Source organism: Gossypium hirsutum, chromosome A08 (genome assembly GCF_007990345.1).
Source record: "Gossypium hirsutum isolate 1008001.06 chromosome A08, Gossypium_hirsutum_v2.1, whole genome shotgun sequence".
Taxonomy (NCBI): domain Eukaryota; kingdom Viridiplantae; phylum Streptophyta; class Magnoliopsida; order Malvales; family Malvaceae; genus Gossypium; species Gossypium hirsutum.
The window spans coordinates 11666234-11691344 of NC_053431.1; the positions used below are offsets into that span (position 1 = coordinate 11666234).

Below are 25111 nucleotides of genomic sequence, written 5' to 3' on the forward strand. Positions count from 1 at the left end.
CTACCCAAGCATATTAGCTAAGGAAGATATAAGCCAAAATAGCCATTTACTATTTACCACTTATGATTGCATTTCAACACAACCCACACAATGGGAGGCAAAAACCAATGTGCATGAGCAGTAAGGTTCTGTGGTACCAAGATCCCATAACTTCATACATAACCACTTCACGACAATCATGGCAGAGAAACGACCGTCATTGCCACAATCTTATCAAGTATATACCTTACTCTGCCAAATTGACCCACCAAAGACAATAAGAATGAGCCAATCCCATGTACTCTTGTCCTCTCAAGTCAAAAGTCAACCTTCAAGTAAGAGTCAAACACCCCATAGCTCACTTCCTTGTAGGTCCAGACCAAGCACAATGGCCCAAACACCTTGCATCAAAACGCCCCAATCTGTTCTTCAATGTTTCAAAAGCAGAGAGAAACAGACATCAAATACTATATGCGGCTAGCATTTCTGCTTGAGATGCTAAAACTTGCCCCCACTACAGATGACAGTAACCATTACAGATTTTAAATTCCATTTCTTATCTGCTGGACAATCAATGTTTTCCCCGTACCTGCAAATCTTGCTGAACCCCACTGAATACTATGTTACTAATACACCTAAAGTTCTACTTAATTTTCAAAAGGGTCTCATATTTTTATCCAAACCATTTCAAATATCAAATAAATTAACTGGTCTTGGATTCAATATATACATTTTTTTTCTCCGGGTGACCAAGGGTCTGATTATACACTGCAAACAATTCCAGAAAATTTTCATTTTCTCTTTCCAACAGAAATTACATATTTCAAACACAACCACACTTATGGAGGGGGTTAATGAAAAGACACAAATCCACATCACGAATTACCCAAGCTGGAGTTAGAAAGGCTGCTTGAGTTCATATCAAATTAGTAATTTTAGCTTAGGCTTGGGTCTCCTTGAAGCTCTTAGCCAACCAGATGGCAGTTTCCCTAGGAGAAACTTTCTCAGTTCCGAATGGTTTCAAAAGCACCCCAAGCTCGTCATACCTTTGATGTTGTAAGAGTCTTGCACTGAACTCAAGCAACCCTTCTAATGCCTCTGCTCGCTGCCGGTACGACGAGGTGTTGAACCGCCGCTGTCGTGAATCAGAAGATGAATGAGTGGATGCAGCAGCATGATCATGTTCTGAGCCTTCACCATCATCTCGTCCAACTCCTAGACTTTGGTCACTGCCATTGGATGTTGTGATAACTTTGTCCAGAGTCTGAACTGTGCAGTTGTCCTTTGTTATAGAATGGTTGGCACTGTCGATTGACGAAGAAGAGCACTTCGCGGATGTTGATGAGGTTCCACGAACGCAAAAAAGGGGACCATCAGAAGGAGCTAAAGGGAACTCTGCTATTTTGTCAATTCGTGGTGTATTAACAGAAACATCAGGGGAGTTAATGCTGCGAAGCAAACCGACATTGGCTCTATAGGGGGTCACCAAGGCTGCAGTCCTTGTTGGCAATGGAAGAGATTCTCGGCGCAATGAGTAGGAAGATTTCCTTACTGGTGTTTTTGATATTGGAACCTGCACATCCTACCAGTATAAGTAAAATGCATCCATAATTCATCCTACAAAATTAACCCACCATTGAAAGATTACTGTTCTCAGTTTAACAAAATTATTTCATTTCCAAGAAAATGGCCAACAATTTCCACTTTAAGTTTAGTTTTAGTCTCCACAGAAATTACTGAATTCTCAGTTTCAAATACACCAACTAATTTTTAAGCACACCAACACCAAAAATCCTACTAGATAAGAAAAGAACATGATGTCGTCCAAGAATTAATCACAAATTTTACATCAAAGAAAAGATGAAACAAATGCATCATTGCATGGGATGAAAATGTGAAAGACCAAAAGCAGAAGACAGCTATCATCTAGGAGGCTAGACTCGGTCAACACTGAATCCTACTAGATAAGAAAATGAAAATGTGCATGCTTTTGCACTAGTGTTGCTAGGCAAACATCTCAGGAAGAACAAAAAACCAACTAAGTACGAAGGTCCCATTCTCAATCCCTTTGAAATTTGAAAGATAGAGAACTTAAGAGATGTCATTTCCAAGTCATCCCCAATCCACGAAAGAAATGAAGATTAATTTCTCTATTTAACACAGATATAAAGAAATATGTAACTTACCAAATCATGTTTTTGACCAGTCTGGGATTTTTTAGCAGGTATTGTATGCTTCCTTGGAGTGCCAGATACTGCAGGCGTCACTCTTGGGGTCTTAACAGCAGTGGGAAACTTTATGGCTGCTGACTTGTCAACAGTAGTAATCTCTTCATTGTCAAAGCCAACAGAAAATTCTGTGAACTTCTCAAACAAATAACTTGGAATTTCTTGCTCTCTTTGAATATAAGTTAAGGATTCTTGTTCAGTTTCAGATACACTGGGGTTCAAGGCCCTATCATTGCTGAATGACCGCCTTCTGCCTATGACATCTTGCTCAACAAATCTAGTTTTCTTTACAAAATTTAAATCAGACCACCGAGTGGGTATATTGTTGCACCGTGGGCTATTTAATTTCAGATGAACTTTGAGAACATATGGCTGAAGATGTGGATGAGAGAGCAACTCCGAAGCCTGGGTGCATTTCCATTTATTGAGGTATTTAATTTATAAAAAAGGAAGGATATAAGTTTGGCAAAACCATACTTCAACCAGAAAGCTAATGGAGCAAAAAAAAATTGTCTTATATATACAAAATACATATTGAATTTTGAGCTCTTTTACATCTCAACCTTGAGGCCACTAGTTCAAAGTTCAAGAGAATACTAAATCTCTTTAAAAGAAATGTTGATTCAAGCAAGAGTTCTAAAATTTCTTTACATGCTAATCTACAAGGGAAGGTGTCATATCACTCACGTTTGAAAACCTATCTGTCAGCCTGATCTCAGTTGTTGATAACTTGACCTACTACTGAAAGTAAAGTACTATTATACTCGTAAACAAGTCCAACTACTACTTTTTTCCTAGTAAATGTTATTCCTATTGAGGATATCCCCTCATACTTGTGTCTGTAAAAACTGTAAAAGATGAAATGAGAAGGGGAAAGAAACATACACTTGGTCTAAGTTCGGGATTCTTTCGTAGCATGCTTTTTATAAGTCCTCGACTGAAGCAAGAGAAAAAAAAAATTAGACAGGTAAGCAAATTTTATTGATTGAGACAAGAGTGCAACAATAAAAATAACCACAACGATAAAAAGAAATTATTTTAAAAAGTCAAATGGTATTGAGAACAAGTCATTTATATACATATAGAGGATAGTAGACTCACAATGCACCGGTGTACATGGTTGGTAAAGGAGACACTATAGACCTATTTATTTTGTTAATCAGAGCCCGCATATCCTGATAAGAAGATGCAAACAGAAGGTAGCCGTTAGGGTTAACCAAATCCAAACGGATGGATGACCATTTATGGAACATGCAAGACCATGGATATATAGTGGTTCCTTGTCCTAAAAGTAGCATATGAAATAAGCATTTATCTTTATGTGATTCCATCATCTGAAAACATGATAAGCCATTCAACATAACACTAGGATGTTAAGATTAGGTGCTAATTGATAATTGAGTGTAAGGAACATGCAAGACCATAGATATATACTAGTTCATTGTCCTACAAGTAGCATATGAAATAAGCATCTATCTTTATATGTGATTCCATCATCTGAAAACATGATAAGCCACTCAGCTTAACACTAGGATGTTAAGATTAGGTGCTAATTGATAATTGAGTGTAAGGTGATAATCTTTACTACTATGGGTCCATCCTTGAAGATAAATTTGCTTCTTCAACATATGAGCACAGATACCAAACTTCATGGTAAGCAAACGATTTTCAAGAAAATCTTAATTTAAGAAACAAATCTCAAGTTAGTATCACTAGGGTGATTATATTTTCCAACAATGAAACCCTGACCACGAAAAATGCTATCCAGCTTAAGTTCTTAATGAGAATTATCAAATCATAGCACCACAAGAACATTAAGTGGGAATGAGGAGGGAAAAAGAACAGAAAAGCTGTGCTAAACAAGGACTAGATTTTAAATCGTACAACAACAGAATCCTTTAAGACCAGAACTGGCATGAGCACTTCTTTCATATCTCATAGGAGTCAATAACTAGATGCTCATTTTTGAGGCACTCAAGAGCAATTGATTAAAAGAATAGTTTGTGATAACCAGTTCATCAAATTCCACATTCTAAGAAACGATGATTTTGGCCATGCCAAGGTCTTAATTAACAGAAGATCAGAAACTTACAAAAGCTTTAAATGCAGGTTTGTGAGCAGTCATTTCATACAGGCAGCATCCTGAAAAGATGCATTGCATTAGATATGTGTAGAATAGAGAGGAGGGGGAGGAGGAGGAAGAAGAAGAGATTAGCAATCAAATTAAGATATTTCTAAAATTTCAATAATTGCAACACACCTAAAGACCAAATATCTGACTTGGAACCATAAGGTATATCAGCAAGTAGCTCAGGGCACATATAACTAGGAGTTCCCACAACCTGTATTTAGAGCAAAACTGTATTATTAAAACAAAGCAAAAGGTGAAACCATATAAAAACAGTACCATTTGTCTGATACTCACAGATGAAGCAAGGTCATCAGAAGTCAACATTTTAGCAAGACCAAAATCACCTGCATAGGTGCACAACATAGAAACTCGATATGTTTAAAAGATGGAAAGCTAAACACAGAGGCATAACTGACACATGTTAAACAAACCAAATCATGAAATTAGGCACAAAAGGGTTATTACCTAGCCGTATATCTTGATCTTTTGTCAAAAATATATTTGAGCACTGAAACAAAATTAAGTTCAGATGCGTAAGCCCAAAATCACATAAATTAAACTGACCAATCTTCAGTAAGAATTACCGCTGACCTTTACATCACGATGTAGAATATGATTGGCATGCAAGTAATCAAGTGCCATTAGGAGTTGAACTAGCCACTTGCAAAGTTTCTGTGTATAATTTATAAGGGGGAAAACAGCAATTACTTTTTAAAGTATTATAGACAGCTAAGTCTTTGCAAAGGTGGCCTAAAGTTTTACTACCTCCTCAGAGAAATGCACACCATTGGCTCTCTTTATAGCTTCTGCCCTGTATAATGAGCAATATCAATGTACAGAAGTTAGAAACAAGAGCAAGATAAATCATGCCTTAAGAAATTCTCATTTGCCAAACAATTTCAACATACCCAATTAAATAACAAAGAAAACTTACATATCTCCACCTTCACAGAATCCTATAATTATGCAAACATAGCAACCCTGCAAAATAAAAAAGAAAAACAACATTTAGTGGGAAAATTCATTATTAACGTAAACTTTGAAATAAAGAAGCATGATGCGGAATAAAAAGAGAAGAACAACACTATCTACTAACCCTCTCTACCCAGGAATCTTTGTATTCCACAATAAAAGGATTCTTCACCTTAGAAATAAGCTCCATCTGCATCAAGGAAACCAAAAGGACATTTTAACAACAGAAATATTTCTTTGATCAATGGGGCAAATTTTTGGAGCATAAAAGATGCCAATCTTTCCTTTTGAATTTGCTCTCAATTTTCAATGAATTCTTCACATTGAGAAAGAAAATTTATGCATATATCAACTGCCTTTTTAGAGGCCAATGTGACACTTCACATTATTATAATAAGAATAAAAGGAGCACATAAAAAGAGCTGACCTCTTGATGGGCAGATCTACGAGCCCTATCAGTCTGCCGAGCAAGGCGAATCTTTTTTAGGACATACCTGACGGATAAAGAAGAATTAAGGCAATGTTGATATAATAAATGGAAAACAAATCACCTCATTCCACACACTCCCACAATGAAAATCAAATATGCAAAACAAATATAGCACAGTTCAATACATGCATTTAGTCACACACGAAAGAGCACATGCAAAGGCATGTGTGAGCGTTGAAATTTGAACTATAGAGAGAGCTAAACTGAAGTGCAAGCAAACTCACTTCTTCTTTTCATGTTTATGTCTCACAAGCAGAGCAGAGCCAAAAGATCCTTTCCCAATCTGCTCTAGAATTTCATACTGCTCCATATTGAAGATTCCCCCCCCCCCTTGAGGCAAAGTCGAAGAGTTTCCAACTGTTACTGTAACAAGTAAATTTACCAGATAAAAGTTAGTTCCAATTTAACTGCAAGCAGTAATGACAAAAGAACAAGAGAATTAATGATTTCCCAATGGTGAAACATTAGTACATGAGCGTATAGCTATCTACCGTAATAAATCAAATAAATGTAATTTGCAGTGGCAATAATGTACAGAACTACCAGAAAAGCAATATCTATACTAGAAAAATCCTTTAAAAAAAGGCCAATACAGCTTTAAAAACGCTAATTTCTGCCGTTTTATGAAGGCAATTTGGTTAGCGCTCAACCTCTAAGCCTGAAAGTTCAACGAAATATTTTTCATTCCTACAACATGTTCAGCCAAAATTAATCAAGTAACTTTAAATTTTAATTTTTTTTGTAAAAAAGGAAATGTTTCTAGCGGCATTTAAGCAAGAGCCGTTAAGTAACAGACCTAAGTAAAAAAGAAAAAGTTTCACTCTCGTCTACTCTACTTATTCATACCAACTAAAATTAAGAAAAATAAAAAGAGAGAACAGTTTATTCACTCTATTATGCATTAACGACGTAAATTGCTTGAGAAATGAAAAATCGAAGAAGAAAACAAGATAATTAATCCACAAAAAAAAAAGTTACCTGGAGTGAAAAACACAAAAAGGCAGCTGAAAGAGACCAAACGGGGATCTCTTTTGAAGTTCTTCGAAGCAAAGGATAAAAGAATTTCTTCACTTCACTTGGCTAAAAAAAAAAAACCTACATTAGTTTTTGAATTTGATAGCATAAAAACAGAAGTTTGAAAAAAAACGTGGAAGACTCTTACCTAATTTAAAGCAACATTATTATCAAAATAATTTTTTATACTAATTTTGGGAGAAAGAGAAAGAGAGATGAAGCTGAACGAACAGTGGAAGGACAAGAAAAAAAAAAGAAAAGAAAAGAAAAGTGGTGAAGAATTTAAAATTCAAAATGCACTATTTCCAGAAGAGAGAGAGGTCAAATGGCTTTTTCAAGTAATGTTGTTTTTATACGTTTTTTCTTTTTGGATAGGGCGGGCCGGGGTGGGGGGTTTCCTGCTAACGACAGCAAAGGGAAAGGTACAAAAGAAAGTGCACGGGCGAGTAAGGTAGAGTTTCCGGATTCTCTACAAGGCGGTGCACGGGGGATTGGTTAAACCCATTAAACCGCGAATTGATTAAGTCAGGTTTTTAAATTTTTTAAATAATTTTTATTTTCAAATTTTCAATAATTTATTTAATTGAAATAATCTAGTTAATTTGACTACTATATGATTTTAAAACCTTCGTTTTTGTATTGATTCATGAAATTAATTAAAATATAAAAAATATTGAATATTGATAAACATTAATATTTAATTTAATTTTGTTAATTTGGTTTTTTATTCATAATTATGTAGGTCAAGCAGGATATTATTTTTTATTTAATTAATAATTAAGTTTTAATTTTATAATTAAAAAATAAATGTTTTATATATTAAATTTGTGAAAAATTTGAAAACTGATGATATCAAATTGTTTGGCGCAGATTGGATTATCTTTGATATTTAATTCTATATGGGTTTGAATTGTTTTAAAATTAGAATATTGTATCGGGGTAGTTTATGATGTTAAACGACAGCGTTTCAAACTGGTTCTGCGAATGGCCTTGTGACGGTGAGTGATTTTGCTACCCCACCTCTACGTTGACTCCTCACCTTAAAAAAGATTCCATTTGGACTCCTCAAGATTTTCTACCTTTTTATTTATTAATTTATTATTTCATTTTGTATTTAAAAAAGAATAAATAAATATCGTTATTATTTATTTCAAATTTTGAAAGAACAAATAAGAAGGCCGAGTAGAAGTTTTAAGGAACCAAAGAGTAGAAGGCCCCATTAGGTCCAATTAGGTAATTGGTATTCATATTGTATGATTTTTTTTTTGTGAGGGAAGTCGGTTTTTTTTTACAAAAAAAATCGATGATATTATAATTTAAATATTGCAATCTAATTAAAAAAATTACTCACACACACATATATATATTCAAAACTTGATTTTTTTTTAATATACATGTTTTTTGGTGTGAAATTTTATAATTTAGTGCTTGATAATGAGCTTCCAACCTTTCAAATTTGGTTGAAAATGTCCTTGGTACCAATCTACCATATATAAGACCCTTGTTAAAAAAGACAACAATGAACATAAAATCAAGTGATTGTAGCAGTCCAAAACTTTTCTAATTAAAAGATTTGATTGGTTCTCAGGACAATGCCCACCATTTTTCTTTAAATTTTGTTTCTTTTAAAGGAGCAATGTCAAAGTCTAGGTATATTAAAAGTCATTCACACTTATCACCAGAGACATGTAATCTTGATAATGATAGCCAAACCCAATATGACAAAATGAGTTGCAGAAATGGGATGAAAGGTCTTATCCATAAGCTGGACAGGGTTGTAATGTATGCATCACATGTTCCATTAAGATTGCATCTAAACTGGACTGTCTAAAAACCTGAAAACAGCTATGGCAATAATTTCATTCCAGGGTTTTACAGACATTAAAGAACCTAAATCCGAGCCGAAAATGCTATGACTTCAAATGTTTCCCTGTAAAAGAGCTCACTCCACAACAAAGTGAAATAACTTCAAAAGCTAGTATAAAGCATTGCAAAGCAATATTTATTGGCCCTGAAGAAAATCATTTCTAATGAAATCCAGGATTTATACCAAGGTAAATTTATAAATAAAAGGAAGTTTTTAGGCTATAAAAGTGCAGCTTCTTTTCACTTTGATGTGCCTGAAATATACAGCAGGATCTCGAAACTAAAGAAGATGAAAGCTTCTCTAAGACATTAAATATGTGAAATGCAAAACTAGGAAGGTGAACTTTATTGACAATGCAACTAGTCTCATTATCGGTAAACTACACTGATTATGTGCCCATGATTAATTGCCTCGATCTCATTTAGTTTGGGGTCGCACGCATGCACAAAAGAGTGAGTTCTTCCTCTTCTTGATGTTTCTTACACCACCGTAAAGATAGTCTCGCAATAAAACAGTTGTTTTGTGTTCGGTGATTTTGGTTCGACCTCTACTTTCTTTTTCATCGTCAAGCTTCAATAAGAGAAATTGAATTTTCTGCACCTCCAACTGCAAGCGCCCAATCTTTTCTGACCCTTTTCGAGCTTGTTCTGATATTCGCTGCCTCCTACCACTTCCGCTCCCATCCGAATCTATTGCAGGTTTCCCATCAAGAAGGGACCGTGAAGGGTCTCCAGCATGCACTATCAATTTGCGATTAAAATCAGATAGTTTCGTGATAGCTTCCTCAGCTTCTTCTAGCTGCTCTTTTACCGTACCATATTCAATTCCTTTCCCCTTTTTGCCCTTCTCAGTTATCTCTACCTTCCTCTTCAGGTCCTGCACAGTTATCTGAAGATTAGCCAACTTTTGAGCATCAGAATCAAGTCTTTCTAAAATCTTCCTCTTCTTTTCTTCTTGGTTTGGCTCTGTATATCTCTTAGATTTCTCTTTATCTACACCCAACTCCTTGACATGAGATTTCGTAGAGTGCTGACTGCCCTTGTGTACCTTTACTGTATCAATTTGTTGATGGTCAGATGGTCCCGTGACAATCTTCTGGGCCTTATCACCACTCAAATCAATTGTACCATCACGGTCACTGGCTTCCCACAACCCAAGCATCTGATCATCAGCCTCTGAAGTTTCTCTCCGGCTTAACCCATGAGATGAGCACTCAGATATCTGGTCAAGCATAATATCTTTTGTCATCATCTCATTGTCCTCTTCAATGATTTCAGGTATTAGTCTCTGCGTTTTGACATTGTTACCGAGTCCCTGGCCATGTTCCAGTCCTTGTTTATCATTCACATGCCTCTTTTCTCCAACATTTTCTTGACCTGAGCTGCTTCCATTTCTTAAATCTTCAATCTGCTTCATAGCAGTCTCTAGTTTGGAACTGAGATTTAAGTTTTCCGTCATTGCAAGCTTTTCCATTTCCAACACTGCTTTTTCAATAGCTTTAATTCTCATGTTGATACCCTGCAAGTCAGAACAACCATCTGGAACTGTGGCAATTTGAACTTCATTTGTTTGTTGACAGTTATCAGCATGCAAGTCAGTCCCCGGAGTGGCGTTCTGGAAAACAAGATAGCAGTAAGTGAAAGAATCACAGCTCATAACCACCAAAGATCCATCACATTGTTAACATAAATGATAATTTACTGACAAGGTCTCATTTATATCCAGCCTATTTCTTCTAAACAGAACTAGCTTACACTTTCACAAATTTTTTACATGCTTTTAGTCTTGCAAAATATCTTGGTAATATTATACACAAAATCTTGACATTGTAGAAGCAAAACAATATCAGAAACCACATATTCAATTAACAGGAATTAAGAAAGCAAGTTAAAAGTGCGCATGAAATTCATTATATAGTAACAGCTAATATGGCCCCTAAAAGAAACTGCTCTCCATACATCACTTCAGCATAAGTACTAAATAGCTTTCTCATTAGAAACAAAGTTTCAAAAAGAGATCATTTTAGTAACAGCATGTGGGTGCAAACTTCGACATTTAGGTGCATAAATTTCCAGTCAAAATTTTTAAAGTGAAATAAAAAGCAATTAAGACAGTACAAAGATGGGAAATTGCTGGTTTAAATAAGCCACCAGATGCACATTCAGGTCACAAACATGCATGGCCAAGTTAGCACTGAAGTTGTTAGTTCAACCAAATAGTATGACAACAGCCATATTGCTTTGGTTTATTAAAATTTAAATAGTGACATAAAGTCATAAGCAAACAAACGTATGTTACCTTTACTTGGTTATGATCTGTGGTAAGTTTAGGATTCAAGAGAGTTCGACTCTCCAAAGATGTCACACTGTCCGAGAGAGAAACAACAGCTGGAACATATACTGCCAACTGAGCTTTAAGTCCTCCATTCTCACATTCCAAGATTCTAACACTTTTTTCCAGCTCTTCTGCTTCCATAGCATTGGACTTGCTTCTACTTTCAAGGACTTCACATTCTGCACTGAGCTCACAAGCCTTCTCCTCAAGCAATGCTCCACGGACAGTAGAAATCTGTAGCTCATCAAACAATGCAGTAGCTTGAGTCTCCCAAAGTTCAACCTCATTTCTTCCCTTTTGTAGTTCAACACACAAACTCTCTTCCCTACATTTCCATTCTTCAAGTTCTTCATGCAATTTTGATAACTCAGCCTCAAAACTCTGATTAGCCTGACGAATGCTTTCAATCTCCTTGTTTTGAATATCATAGTCTCCAGAGAGTTTCAGAATTTGCTTCTTTTGATCTTCTCCTATCAGCTTGACTTCCACATATTTAGTCTTCAGATCCTCCACAACTTCATGCAGTTGGGTTCTCTCCTCTTGAGTTGCACTGAGCAGCTGCCCTGCTTCCAGAAGCTCATTCTCCTTCTGGCATAGTAGATCCTTTCCCTTCACGACTTCGTCATTTAACTGATTGCAAACAGATTTAACTGAAACTAGCTCATTCTCCAAGTTCTGCACCTTATCCTTGAGATGTGAGTTTACCATTTGCGTTTCTTCAAACTTGATCCCCATTATCCTCAGTTTTCCCTCAAGATCATCATTGAAACATTTGAGTTTATCCAGATTGGCCATGAGATGCTTTATTTCAACAAAATTATCAGTAATAATGTCCTTGAGAATAAGCGAAATGTTACTTTGAGATACTGCTTCAGCAAAGACAGCGCAGTTTTCCTCTTCTAGATTGTGTTTCTCCTTGCCCAAGTCTGAAACAAACTTCATCAAAGTCCTTTTCTCATCTAGCACCTTGTGGTTCTCTTCAACTGAACTTTGATATGCGCTTTGCAGTTGGTTTCTCTCCTCTTGAGTTGCACTGAGCATCTTCTCTGCTTCCAAAAGCTCCTTCTCCTTCAGGCATAATAGATCCTTTCCCTTCACAACTTCATCATTTAACTGATTGCAAACAGATCTAACTGAAACTAGCCCATTCTCCAAGTTCTGCACTGTATCCTTGAGATGTAAGTTTACCATTTGTGTTTCTTCAAGCTTGATCTCCATTATCCTCAGTTTTCCCTCAAGATTGTCATTGAAACATTTGAGTTTATCCAGATTGGCACTGAGATGCTTTATTTCCACAAAATTATCAGTAATAATGTTCTTGAGAATAAGAGCAATGTTACTTTGAGATATTGCTTCGGCAAAGACAGCACAATTTTCCTCTTCTAGATTGTGTTTCTCCTTGCCCAAATCTGAAACTTCCTTCATCAAAGTCCTTTTCTCGTCTAGCACCTTGTGGTTCTCTTCAATTGAACTTTGATATGCCCTTTGCAACTCTGATAGTTGCCCACAAACACTCCCTATTTCTGTCCGCAAACTTTCTTCTCTTTGAACTCCCTCTATCACTTTTAATCTCAATTCTTCATTCATATCTGCAAGTTTTTCAGCTTTGTTCTGAAGTTCTGAAATCTGCTCACACTGAACCTTCGACTCCATACGTAGTGAACTATTCTCAGTTGCAAGATTTTCAGCCTCTAGTTTCAGTTGCCTAAGAATTACAATAAGAACTGAATTCTCAATTATGAATTGTTGATTTTCATCCAGAGACATTAGAAGTGAATTTTGCATCTTTTGGAGCCTGCCAAATATACAGTCAAGAACTGATTGGTCATGTTTGATCGTATCATCATAACCACAGATAGCATCAACTTCAAGAGTCCTCAACATCTGATAAATCCCCATCCTCAGTACAGAAATTTGATCAAATAAGGCTTTTATCTGTGTCTGTTTTATGGAATTTCCAAGCTCCAATTCTGAGATAAGTTCTTTTGATAATTTAGAGGCTTCCAAGAGGTTCCTACACTCAAGCACCAAGGATAAATTCTTCTCTTCCAGATCTTGTGCACATTTTTGCAAGATGAAGGTTTCTACATGAGCATTCATGGCCTTATCTAGCTCCTCTTCGTATTCTTTTTTCATGCGCAGACTTTCTCCTTGTAGGAAATGGATCTGAGATTCCATAGAAGTAGCCCTGGTTTCATTCAACTTCACAAAACTAGCATGTTGCTGCTTTTCAGCATCTAATGACCTTTGTAGTTCTTCTACTTCATGAAGCATTGATTCTCTCTCTTTCTCCAGGACCTCATACTTTTCTTCTAATCCCTGATATCTATTTTCCAAATCTTCCATCCTTTTCTGACTGATATTCAACTCAGAAATCAAACCTTCTCTCTGTGTTAGCAAACCAGACTTCTCATCACCAAGCAGCTGGTATGAAATTTCTAAGCTCTTTAATTTTGTACTCAATCCTTCAACTTCAGCATTTGCATCACAAAGATAATTCTTCACTTCTGAAAACTGCTCAGACTGAACCTTCAATTCCTGATGCAGTGAGTTATTTTCTGTTGCAAGATTTTCAGCCTCTAGCTTCAGTTGCCCAAGCAATCCAATAAGAACTGAATTCTCAATTATGATTTGCTGATTTTCATCCAGAGACTTCAAAAGTGAATTTTGCATCTTTTGGAGTCTGCCAAATATACAGTCAAGAACTGATTGGTCTTGTTTGATCATGTCATCATAACTATGGATAGCATCAATCCCAAGAGTCCTCAACATCTGATTAAGCCCCATCCTTAATATGGTAATTAGATCAAATAAGGATTTTATCTCCATCTGTTTTCTGGAATTTCCTAGCTCCAATTCAGAGATAAGTATTTCAGACAATTTCAACGCTTCCAAGAGCTTCCTACACTCAAGCAATAGGGATAAATTATTCTCTTCCAGATCTCGTGCACATCTCTGCAAAACGAAGGTTTCTACATGAGCATCCATGGCCTTGTCAAGTTCCCCTTGTAGAAAATGGATCTGAGATACCATAGAAGTAACTCGGGTTTCATTCAACTTCACAAAACTAGCATGTTCTTCCATTTCAGCATCCAATGACTTTTGTAGCTTTTGTACTCCATGAAGTGCTGATTCTCTCTCTTTCTCCAAACCCACATATTTTTCTTCTAATTCCTGATATCGTTTTTCCAAATCTTTCAGCCTTTTCTGGCTGACATTCAACTCAGAAGTCAAACCTTCTCTCTGTGTTAGCAGACCAAACTTCTCATCACCAAGCAGCTGGTATGAAATTTCTAAGCTCTTTAATTTTTCCTTCAAACCTTCAACTTCAGCATTTGCATCACAAAGATGATTCTCCACTTCTGAAAATTGCTCGGACTGAACCTTCAGCTCCTGATGCAGTGAATTATTTTCTGTTGCAAGATTTTCAGCCTCTAGTTCCAGTTGCCCAAGCAATCCAATAAGAACTGAATTCTCAATTATGAACTGCTGATTTTCGTCCAGAGACTTTAGAAGTGAATTTTGCATCTTTTGGAGCCTGCCTGATATACAGTCAAGTACTGATTGATCTTGTTTGATTGTATCATCATAACCACGGATACCATCAAAACCAAGAGTCCTCAACATCTGATAGAGCCCCATCCTCAGTAAAGTGATTTGATCAGATAAGGATTCTATCTCCACCTGTTTTTGGGAATTTCCAAGCTCCAACTCAGAGATAAGTTTTTTGGATAATCTGGAGGCTTCCAAGAGTTTGCTACACTCACGCAATAGGGATAAATTCTTCACTTCGAGATCTTGTGCACATCTCTGCAAAATGAAGGTTTCTACATGAGCATTCATGGCCTTGTCCAGTTCCTTCTCGTATTCTTTCTTCCTGCATAGACTTTCTCCTTGTAGAAAATGGATTTGAGATTCCATAGAAGTGACTCGGACTTCATTCGACTTCACAAATCTAGCATGTTCTTGCTTTTCCGCATCTAGTGACTTTTGTAGCTCTTCTACTTCACAAAGTGTTGATTCTCTCACTTTCTCCAGACCCACATATTTTTCCTCTAATCCCTGATATCTTTCCTCCAAATCTTCCAGCCTTTTCTGACTGACATTCAACTCAGATATCAAACCTTCTCTCTGTGTTAGCAGGCCAGACTTCTCTTCACCAAGCAGCAGGCATGAACTTTCTAAGCTCTTAAGTTTCGCTCTTGATATTTCAAGTTCAGCATTTGTATTAAAAAGGGAAGTCTCCAATTCTGAGAACTTCTCGAACTGAACCTTCAACTCCTGGTGCAGTGAGTTCTTCTCTGTGGCAAGATTTTCTGCCTCAAGTTTCAGTTGCCCAAGCAATCCAATAAGAACTGAATTCTCAATTATGAATTGCTGATTATCATCCAGAGACTTTAAATGTGAGTTCTTCATCTTTTGGATCCCTCCAAATATACAGTCAAGGACTAATTGGTCTTGTTTGATCTTATCATCATAACCATGGACATCAATTTCAAGAGCCTTCAGCATTTGATAAAGCCCCATCCTCAGTATAGTAATTCGATCAAATAAGGATTTTATCTCCATCTCTTTTTTGGAATTTCTGAGCTCCAATTCAGAGATAAGTTTTTCAGAAAAATTGGAGGCTTCCAGGAGTTTCCTACACTCAAACAATAGGGATAAATTCTTCTCTTCCATATCTTGTGCACATTTCTGCAAGATGAAGGTTTCTACATGAGCATTCATGGACCTGTCCAGTTCCTCTTCATATTCTTTCTTTCTGCACAGACTTTCCCCTTGTAGAAAACTGATCTGAGATTCCATAGCAGTAACTCGGGTTTCATTCAACTGCATGAAACTGGCATATTCTTGCTTTTCCACATCTAGTGACTTTTGTAGCTCTTCTACTTCACTAAGTGTTAATTCTCTCTCTTTCTCCAGGCCCATGTATTTTTCTTCTAAACCCTGATATCTTTTTTCCGAATCTTCCAACCTTTCCTGACTGATACTCAACTCAGAAATCAAGCCTTCTCTTTGTCTTATCAGGGCAGACTTCTCATCACCAAGCAGCAGGCATGAGTTTTCTAAGCTCATTACCTTTACCCTCAATCCTCCAAGTTCAGCATGTGCATCAAAAAGGGAATTCTCCAGCACGTTATTCTTCTCTGAAAGCTTCCCCAGATTCTCAGTTGCAATCTGTAACTGAGAGATAAGTGCGTCCTTCTCAGCAGCAAGTGTGGATTTCTCTGTCAAAAGAGATTGACAGGATTCTTCCAATGCCTTTACTCTCCCATGAACGCTTTCTAGCATGACATTCAAATCTGACAATGAATTCTCTAAAAGGGCATTTTTCTCAATAAGTTTCTCCATTGTTTTCAACTTCCCTAGGAGATCCACCTTTTCATTTCTGTCTCTTTCACAGGCATATTTTAGCTCTGTGTTCTCATCCTGTAATTCCTTCACAGTTGATGCAAAGGTTTCTGGATTTAAGCCAACTGACTCCAAGTGCCCTGTCATATCTTGGTGTCTCTTGCTAAAGGCATTGAGTTCCTCTTTCAAACAGTAAATTTCTTGCTGAAGTGCATTTCTTTGATCCACTCTAAGTGCAACTTCTGCTTCAAGTTTAGCTATAGCCTCCCTTAAGCTTAAGATCTCATCTTGCAAATTCTTGATGGACATTACTGAACTTAAATTGAGTTCATTCAGGCCCTTGTTCTCCTCCTTGACCCTCTGTAGTTCTTCCTCTAAATTCCGCTTACAAGTTTCAGTGACCTGTAAGATTTGAGCCCTATTCTCAAGCTCCATCGCCAGTGATCTGAGTTCTTCTTGAGATAGAGAGTGCAGGTGCTGAAGAGTTTGAAATGCTGTTTCAGCCTCCATGAACCTCAAGCGCTCCTCTTGTAGGGAAGTCCAAAGTCCCCCCAACTCCTTCTGCTTCTCTGTTAGTTCTTGACTTTGATCCCCCACCTTCTGCACCAAAGACTCCAATTCAGTATGCAGACTCTGATTGGTCCTCTCCAACAGACTACACCTTTCTTCAGCACCTTTTAAGCTTGCAGCCCCATCATCTATCTTACTGTTGAGCCTTTGAGCCTCCTCCTGAGCACAAGCAAGTTTGTGTTCCAGGCTAGAAATTGTCTCTAAGCACCGCTGGTACTGAAGCTCAGCTACTTCCTTATCTTTGGTGAGCTCAAAAACTACTTGTTTTAAAGTTTCAAGTTCACTTTCAGCTTTCTCTGCTCGTTCAGTCATCCTTCTGAAACTTTGTTCAGCATTCAATAACTTTTCTTCCAGATTGATTATTGTCTCTGAACACTGCTTGTAACGGGCAAGAGCATCCTCCTTTTCAGCTTCTACTCGGGCAATATCCTGCTTTAAGGCTTGGGCTTCAGTTTCAGCTTTACTAGCTCGCTGATTCAGTTCTCCAGCATCCTTTTGCACATGAGAAATACTATTCTCAAGATTATTTACTTTTTCCAAGCACTGTTGGTATTGAACAAGATTTGCGTCCCTTTCAGCCTCTGCTTTGGTGAGGGCATCCTTCAAAGTCTGAACTTCAGCTTCAGCTTGACTTACTCGTTCATTAAGTCCCCAGGAATCTTCTTGTGCACGAGAGACTTCTCTCTCTAGACTAGACAATCTCTCCAAACTGTGCTGGTACTCTAGTAGGCCAGCTTCTTTTTCAGCTTCTAATTTAGAAAGAGCATTCTTCAAGGTGGAAATTTCCATTTCAGCTTTAGTCACTCTCTCAGATTCGGAAGGGACTCGAGCCCTAAGATCAGGGCCCCCATTGTTTGGGAGACTTTGTTTTTTCTCCCCGCTATCATGAAAGTTAAGGCCTTTTCTTGCCCTACCTTCCATAAACTTCACACGGTTTGTAGATTCTTCAGAACCAAACAAGTCATGGAATTGTTTCAGACCCTTCCTGTTTGTTACAGATTCGGATCCTTCTGTGAAAGCTCCATTCCTCTTGATAGCATGTGAAGAGAGTCCCAAAGCACCCTTCTGCAGCTCGTCAGGCTCCAATAGTGCCCTTACTGGTGGTGGCATCTCAGGTGTTCGGGGGTAAACCTCAGTAGCAGAACCTCCAGGTGAGTCATCTGCAAATGCGATGGGAACTTGACTTGGAAATGCTTCTGTCATGGTCTGATGAGCCTGACGAAGCACCCCGGTAGCATGATCATATCTTTCAGCCAATGCACGGTATGCACGATAAAACTCTTCTACCAATTTCATTAACTCTGGGCGTTTCTTGTAATACATCTCTGCTCGCCTAGCAAAGGAATCAGCATCTTCTTCAATGAGTTTGATCATTTGCTTGACTTTAGCATCCATGTCTGTTCAAGATAAAGATATTTTGATGGTCAAAATATAGGTATACAGAGAAAGATTGAAATTGCAAAGCTGAAATTAGACAAAATTATGAAACATAGGAAACCACAATCTCATTACCACTAGGTGAAACCTCATCGGCTTTCATTAATCAATTAACTCTTTCAGACTTAGTATGGTTAGCGAAAACCACTAAGCAAAGATGTTTGTAGACTTTAACTTGCAGAGCAATACCAGATAACATAACTCATCAAGCTTCTAAACCAGAATTCTATACTCATTTTAATGTTAACTTTTATCACTCAACTGTACACGGCTCATCATATCATTTTTTCTGTAACAATTAAATAGTAGACACAATGGTAATAATAGGAATATGGATGCATTTTGAATACTGCAATGATGATAATGTACCTGTGAGATTCTCCTGAAGCCATTTTGAATTTTTAGGGCTTATGTGGCTGTTCCACCACCATGAATACATGCCTTTAGAATCCGCGTGCTTCACAGTTGCCATGGCTTAAGTACTCAACACCACCACCTCCTTATTCCAACCACAGATTACGGTTTACAACTCTTGATTCCAAAAACGAGGTGATGGATCAGAAGAAAACCAGTTTTTTTTATGAAAACAAAGCAACCATTTTCGATTTTAAGAAACAATATGCAAGTCTTCAAATGTCACAGTCAGTACCCGTGCTTAATTCCTGAAAACAGCAAACAAAAGCCAAATAATTCATTTATGACATTAAGGAAAATCACAACTTCATCAGATGAGCATGAACATAATAAAAGAAAAAGATCAAGAAGAAACATGATGAAAAATAACCTGATCAAGAGAATCCAACGGTCCAAATACATATGAAACAAAGCAAGTAATTACTGGTAACTATTGCCTCACAAGTAACCTGATCAAGAAACCACAAAATCAAAAACCGGTGGTTAATACAGTAGTAAGGTACAATTTGATTAATCAAACGTAAAGATGCTTTAAGGAAAATTACAGATTCACAATCAAACAAGGCATCTAAATCACCAACAACCATGCGATCGACATTAAATCAGCAACATTGAACTTACTCAAAGAAAACAACTAAGTTACCAAAGAAAAAAAACCAAAATATCATGAAGTAGAAAAAGAAATGATATGCAGGACCATCAAAATTCAGCAAACATGTAATGTAGAATAGATTTTTTTAATTACCATAGAATCTGTATAATAAAAAGACGAAATGAATTCTGGGTTTTGATTATTAGCTGCTGGGGTTTGGCATTTTCGATTCTCAACCCATTTCTTTGAATGATCTTTCAATGGTGCAACTCTCCTTTACTTTCTCTTTGTCAGCTGTTTGTGGTTGCCTTTTTCAGTGCTGGGTTTTGGTGCTATGTGAAAAACATGTCAATGGGGGGGGGGGGGAAGAAAACAAAAACAGAGGGGCAGGAGACAAAAATGAATACCCATTAAAAACAGTGAAGCACCTAACAAACAAAGAAATCAACAAGTCTTAAAATGACTAAAAATCCGTTTTTATGTGTTTACTTCGTATTCCTTGCGTATATTCGATTAAAAAAAAACACAGAGATTTTGTGAAAGTAAAATGACAGACTTGTCCCTTGGGAGACTTGGGAGTTTGGCCTTGAAGGTTTCAAGAAATAATGCTGTTCCTCCTCGTGTAGTGTTGTTCCTTAGGCCGGAGTTTTAACTCTCTCTTTTTTTTTAATACAAAATTTCCATTTCTATTATCATTTTTTATTAAGTATAAATATAAGCATTTGAAATACAAATAATTAAAATTAAAATTACAAAATACAACTAAATTCATAATAAAAATATTTAAAAAAAATCAATTTCACCATTAAACAAAAAATTCAAATAATACAAAATAATATAACCGACCTATCTTAGAAAGGAGAAAAATGAAGACCGAAAACCATGATATTATTAGTTGTTCCTCTCTCTTTTTAAGTGGCCTTTTTGTTGTTTTGTCCAATTTATTCAACCTTCATATTAATTAGAAAAAAAATAATAGAAACCTCCAATATACTGTTCAATTTCATCATTGAGTCACATGAACATTGTCAAACATTATATGTTTATCCATTTAAGGCTTGCAGATTTTAGTAACTATTTTAATTTATCTTTTAAAATCAATTAATAATATTATTTTAAAAAAAATTTCACAAAGCATTTGGATCAAATTTTAATATTGAAATTATTAGCATTGGAAGGAGAAATTATTTTGTGTACCATTTCCACCACATCATCCATGCTTTCTTTTTAATTATTTAATGACATTTCATTATTTTTTTTATGTTATTGACATACAATTTTAATAAATTTTTTACCCAAAATCCGGAATCTCAATCTCAAAACCTTGAATTCAGAATCACTCTAACCCTAACCCATAAACCCAAAATAATAAACCTCCAAACCTTAAACTCTAAACTCGAACCTCGAATCTCAAACTCAAGTCCTAATCTTTGAACCTTAATTCATGGTTAGGGTTAAAAGTTTTGGATTTAGAGTTTGGGGTCATAATTCAGGGTTCGGGGTTCAAGGTTCGGGGTAAAAATTTGTCAAAATCATGTGTAAATTACATGAAAATTTTGTTGAAATGTCAATAAATAATTAGAAATGGACCATGAATGATGTGGTGGAAAGAGTCCATAAATAATTTCTCTGCTGGGAGGGCTTTACTTCAATGTCACTCTCGACCCGAATAAAATTGATTTCAGACCATAAAACAGATGAAAACATATGTGATTCTTTAAAAAATGTGACTAAAAAATTCTAACTCATATTAAAAAAATAATTTTTATCCGCCTTTCTATTGATTTTATGTGTTTAAAATTTTAAATTAATATTTGATACAACACATTTTTTAACTCTACCAAATGGAGTTAAAAAATTACCATGTCTATTGTTTTTTGTATTTTTTTTTCTATATTTTATATCCACTTGTTATGCCCAGCTCTCTTATCGTATATTAATTATTTTCTTTTCAATTTTTAATTAATTAATATAATTAACATAATATAATATTTATCATTCAAATTGTTAGAATATATTTAGAATAAATCAATTATCATAATAATTAAAAAAACTTTTAAATTATAGTTAAATTTGTTGAAATATGTATATATTTTAAATTTATTTAGGTAGATAAGTTTTATTCATATTTTAGGAATATTTTTATTTTATCTTTTAATAGTTTATTAGAATAAGGGAACTATTTTCTTTTATATTTAAGTAGTTTATTAGAATAAGGGAACTATTTTCCCAATTAGGATTAGGACTCTTTTCTCTATTTAAGTTCAATTCTTCAATTAATAATAAAGAATAGTTTTATTAAAACCTCTCTTGAAAACTTTCATGGCATCTGAGCTAGGTTAAAATCTCTAATAACATTATGGTTAAAACAGCCTTCACTAGAGATAAGAAAAAACATTGGTGTGATCACTACAAAAAATATTGGCACACTCGAGAAACGTGTTGGAAGCTTTAGGGGAAACCGAAAAATAGAAGGAAAAAGAGTGGCAATAATCGTGGTTCACAATCTGGGGATAGCAGAGCTTTCCAAACAACTAATGGAAATTATAAGGGCCAAAGTTCTCTGGAAGGGTCTCCATTCACTAAGGAACAATTAGAGCATCTACACAAGTTTTTTCAATTACCACAATTTCGGATGAATTCTTCAATTCCTAACTCATCCAATAATCCTTCTTCCTCTTTTACCCAATCAAGTACTGATTTTTCTTTTTTTTTTCAGTGTCAAGCCTTGTAAAACAAGCACATGGATCGTTGATTCTGGAGCTAGTGATCACATGACTAGTAGTCATTTTCTTTTTTCAACTTACACACCTTGCGCAGGAAACAAAAAGATCAAAGTAGCAGATGGGTCCTTCTCGGCAATAGCCGGGAAAAGCACTGTTAAAATTTCATCTTTCTTGGTTTTACATGATGTTTTACATGTGCCAAATCTAGCTTGTAATCTCATATCGGTCAGTAAATTATCCCAGTCCTCAAATTGTCATGTTATATTTGACTCTTCTATGTGTAAGTTTCAGGACATGGTCTCGGGGAGGATGATTGGTAATGCTAAAGAATTTGGTGGAATTTACTTTCTTGAAGACGACCATCTAAGTCAACCAACAACTACTTTATGTTTAAATTCTGTTTCTGATAAGGTTATGATTTGGCATTATAGGCTTAGACATCCTAATTTTTACTATTTAAGATATTTGTTACCTAATCTATTTAAAAATAAAAGTCCTTCTTCATATCATTGTGAATTTTGTGAATTGGCTAAATATCATCGGTCATTCTTTCCACCTCAAAAATATAAAGCCTCCAAACCTTTTTCGTTAATTCATAGTAATGTTTGGGGACCTTCAAGAGTCTCGACCTTTTCAGGAAAACGTTGGTTTGTCACTTTTATTGATGATCATACTCGACTTTGTTGGGTGTTTTTATTAAAAGATAAGTCTGAAGTTAAAAATGTGTTTCAGTCTTTTTATGCTATGGTGAAAACACAATTTGGTGTAAAAATAGAAGTATTTCGGATTGACAATAGTGGGGAATTTTTTAGCGACCAATTAGGTGTTTTCTTAACCAAACATGGAATAGTCCACCACAGTTCTTGTACAAATACACCACAACAAAATTAGATTGCAGAAAGAAAAACCGACATCTTTTGGAAGTAACTAGAGCCTTGATGTTCACTAGTCAGGTACCATGTTATATTTGGGGCGAAACATTGTTAACAGCTACATATCTTATTAATAGAATGCCTAGTAAAACTCTAAACTATAGAACTCCTTTTCGTCTCTTTAAAGATAATTTTCCTAACTCTAAATTGATCACAGATTTATCCCTTTGAGTTTTTGGGTGTAGTGTTTTTGTTCATTTTCACAACCAAGGTAAATTAGATCCTAGAGCAAAAAAATGTGTCTTTGTTGGTTATGCTTCTAATAAAAAGGGTTAAAAATGTTATGATCCAATTGATAGGAAGATTATTGTTACCATAGATGTCACATTTGTTGAAATAGAATCTTATTTTTATTCTAATCTTCAGGGAGGGAATTATACTAAGGAAGATTCTATAATTGATCAAGAAAAGATTAGGAATATACAACATAGGGATTCTAATAATGGGGAAGGCGAATTTATAATTAACACAGAAATTAATGATGTTAATGTTAATGAAAAGGAGGATGAAGGTGTAGAGTCTAATCATGAGAATAAAAAACAAACAAAAGAGTTAATTGTTTACTCAAGAAGAAATCGAAATCAGGAAAGTGGAATCCACCAGATTTATCACCAAGAATCCGACCCGCAAGATCCTGTCAAAAGTCCAGGTAAAACTCATAATCCAGTCAATAAATTTTCTGATTTAGATATTCCAATTGCCAAAAAAAAGGTGTTAGAAATATTGTCAAATATCCCATGTCTAACTTTGTATCCTATAAAGCCTTGTCTTTGACATTCTCAACCTTTGTTTCGTGTCTCGATACTGTACAAATACCCAAAAATGTGAAAGATACTTTACAGGTTCCTGAGTGGAAGTAGGCTATTTTAAAGGAGATGCGCGCTCTTGAAAAAACATGTACATGGAAAACAATGGAATTACCTGTAGGGAAAAAAATAGTGGGCTATAAATAGGTGTTCACAACCAAATTCAAACCAGATGGATCTTTAGATAGATACAAAACCCGGTTGGTGGCTAAAGGGTACACTCAAACATACGGGATAGATTATCTTGAAACGTTTGCTCCGGTGGCCAAATTAAATTCCGTTAAAGTTCTTTTATCAATTGCTGTTAATCTTGATTGGTCTTTACAGTAGTTAGATGTGAAGAATGCTTTCCTAAATGGAAAACTTGAAGAAGAAGTTTACATGGATCCTCTTCCAGGTTTTGAAGAAAAATTTGGAACTCGAGTATGTAAACTCAAGAAATCTTTGTATGGTCTGAACCAGTCTCCTCGAGCTTGGTTTGAACGATTCACTCAAGTTGTTAAAAAATAAGGTTACTCACAAGGGCAAGCTGATCACACAATGTTCGATCGACATTCACAAAAAGGTAGAATAGCAGTTATTATAGTTTATGTCGATGATATCATTCTTACAAGAGATGATGTGGATGAAATAAGGCGTCTCAAGGAGCATCTAGAATTGGAGTTTGAGATTAAAGACTTGGGTCATTTGAAATACTTTCTTGGAATGGAAGTTGCTCGATCAAAGAAGGGTCTTGTGGTCTCTCAGAAAAAATATGTGATTGATCTTTTAAAAGAGGCTGGGATGAGTGGTTGCCGCCCAGCTAACACACCAATTGATCCAAATGTAAAATTCGGGAATAAAAAAGGTCGATTAGTTGATAAAGGGCAGTACCAAAGATTAGTTGGTAAGTTAATTTACTTATCACATACAAGGCTAGACATAGCTTTTGCAGTGAGCTTAGTGAGTCAATTTATGCACTCCCCAATAGAGGAACATGAAGAAGCAGTGTTCCAAATTCTAAGATACTTGAAGAGTTCACCGGGAAATGACTTATTCTTCAAGAAATCCAAACAAAGAGGAATTGAAGCTTATACAGATGCAGATTAGGCAGGCTCAATAACAGATAGAAGATCTACATTAGGATACTGTACATTTGTTTGGGGAAACCTTGTGACTTGGCGAAGCAAAAAATAAAGTGTTGTAGCAAGAAGTAGTGCAGAGGTTGAGTTTAGATCAATGGCTCAAGGAATTTGTGAAATGATGTGGTTAAAAAGAATTATGGAAG

At 35.9% G+C, this 25111-nt stretch overlaps 2 protein-coding genes across 2 annotated transcripts; both read right to left on the minus strand.

Annotated features, from left to right (window-relative positions):
- Nucleotides 1-692: 692 nt before the first annotated feature.
- LOC107951203 (serine/threonine-protein kinase Nek4) lies at nt 693-7132 on the minus strand. The gene is made up of 16 exons (XM_016886157.2): nt 6963-7132; nt 6779-6880; nt 6025-6163; nt 5738-5804; nt 5435-5500; nt 5273-5319; nt 5104-5149; nt 4930-5010; nt 4804-4846; nt 4633-4682; nt 4468-4549; nt 4300-4349; nt 3309-3382; nt 3093-3144; nt 2166-2612; nt 693-1552 (listed from the first exon to the last, which is right to left on the minus strand). The coding sequence occupies exons 3-16, from the start codon at nt 6108-6110 to the stop codon at nt 920-922; spliced, it is 1824 nt and encodes a 607-aa protein (XP_016741646.1). The 5' UTR covers nt 6111-6163; nt 6779-6880; nt 6963-7132; the 3' UTR covers nt 693-919.
- Nucleotides 7133-8857: 1725 nt separating this feature from the next.
- LOC107951191 (protein NETWORKED 1D) lies at nt 8858-19855 on the minus strand. Its single transcript, XM_016886138.2, has 5 exons — nt 19534-19855; nt 19159-19237; nt 18744-19036; nt 10980-18334; nt 8858-10295 (listed from the first exon to the last, which is right to left on the minus strand). The coding sequence occupies exons 3-5, from the start codon at nt 18844-18846 to the stop codon at nt 9099-9101; spliced, it is 8655 nt and encodes a 2884-aa protein (XP_016741627.1). The 5' UTR covers nt 18847-19036; nt 19159-19237; nt 19534-19855; the 3' UTR covers nt 8858-9098.
- Nucleotides 19856-25111: the final 5256 nt, after the last annotated feature.

Bases quoted from the DNA above. Each gene is read 5' to 3' on its own strand.
- LOC107951203 (XM_016886157.2), bottom strand. From the start codon at position 6,110: ATGGAGCAGTATGAAATTCTAGAGCAGATTGGGAAAGGATCTTTTGGC. The intron at 5,320-5,434 runs GTTAGTAGATAG...TTTATTTTGCAG, and splicing joins AAGATTCCTGGGTAGAGAGG to GGTTGCTATGTTTGCATAAT. The intron at 5,150-5,272 runs GTAAGTTTTCTT...CTCATTATACAG, and splicing joins TTCTGTGAAGGTGGAGATAT to GGCAGAAGCTATAAAGAGAG.
- LOC107951191 (XM_016886138.2), bottom strand. From the start codon at position 18,846: ATGGCAACTGTGAAGCACGCGGATTCTAAAGGCATGTATTCATGGTGG. The intron at 18,335-18,743 runs GTACATTATCAT...TATCTTGAACAG, and splicing joins GCTTCAGGAGAATCTCACAG to ACATGGATGCTAAAGTCAAG. The intron at 10,296-10,979 runs GTAACATACGTT...CTTGTTTTCCAG, and splicing joins CAGATCATAACCAAGTAAAG to AACGCCACTCCGGGGACTGA.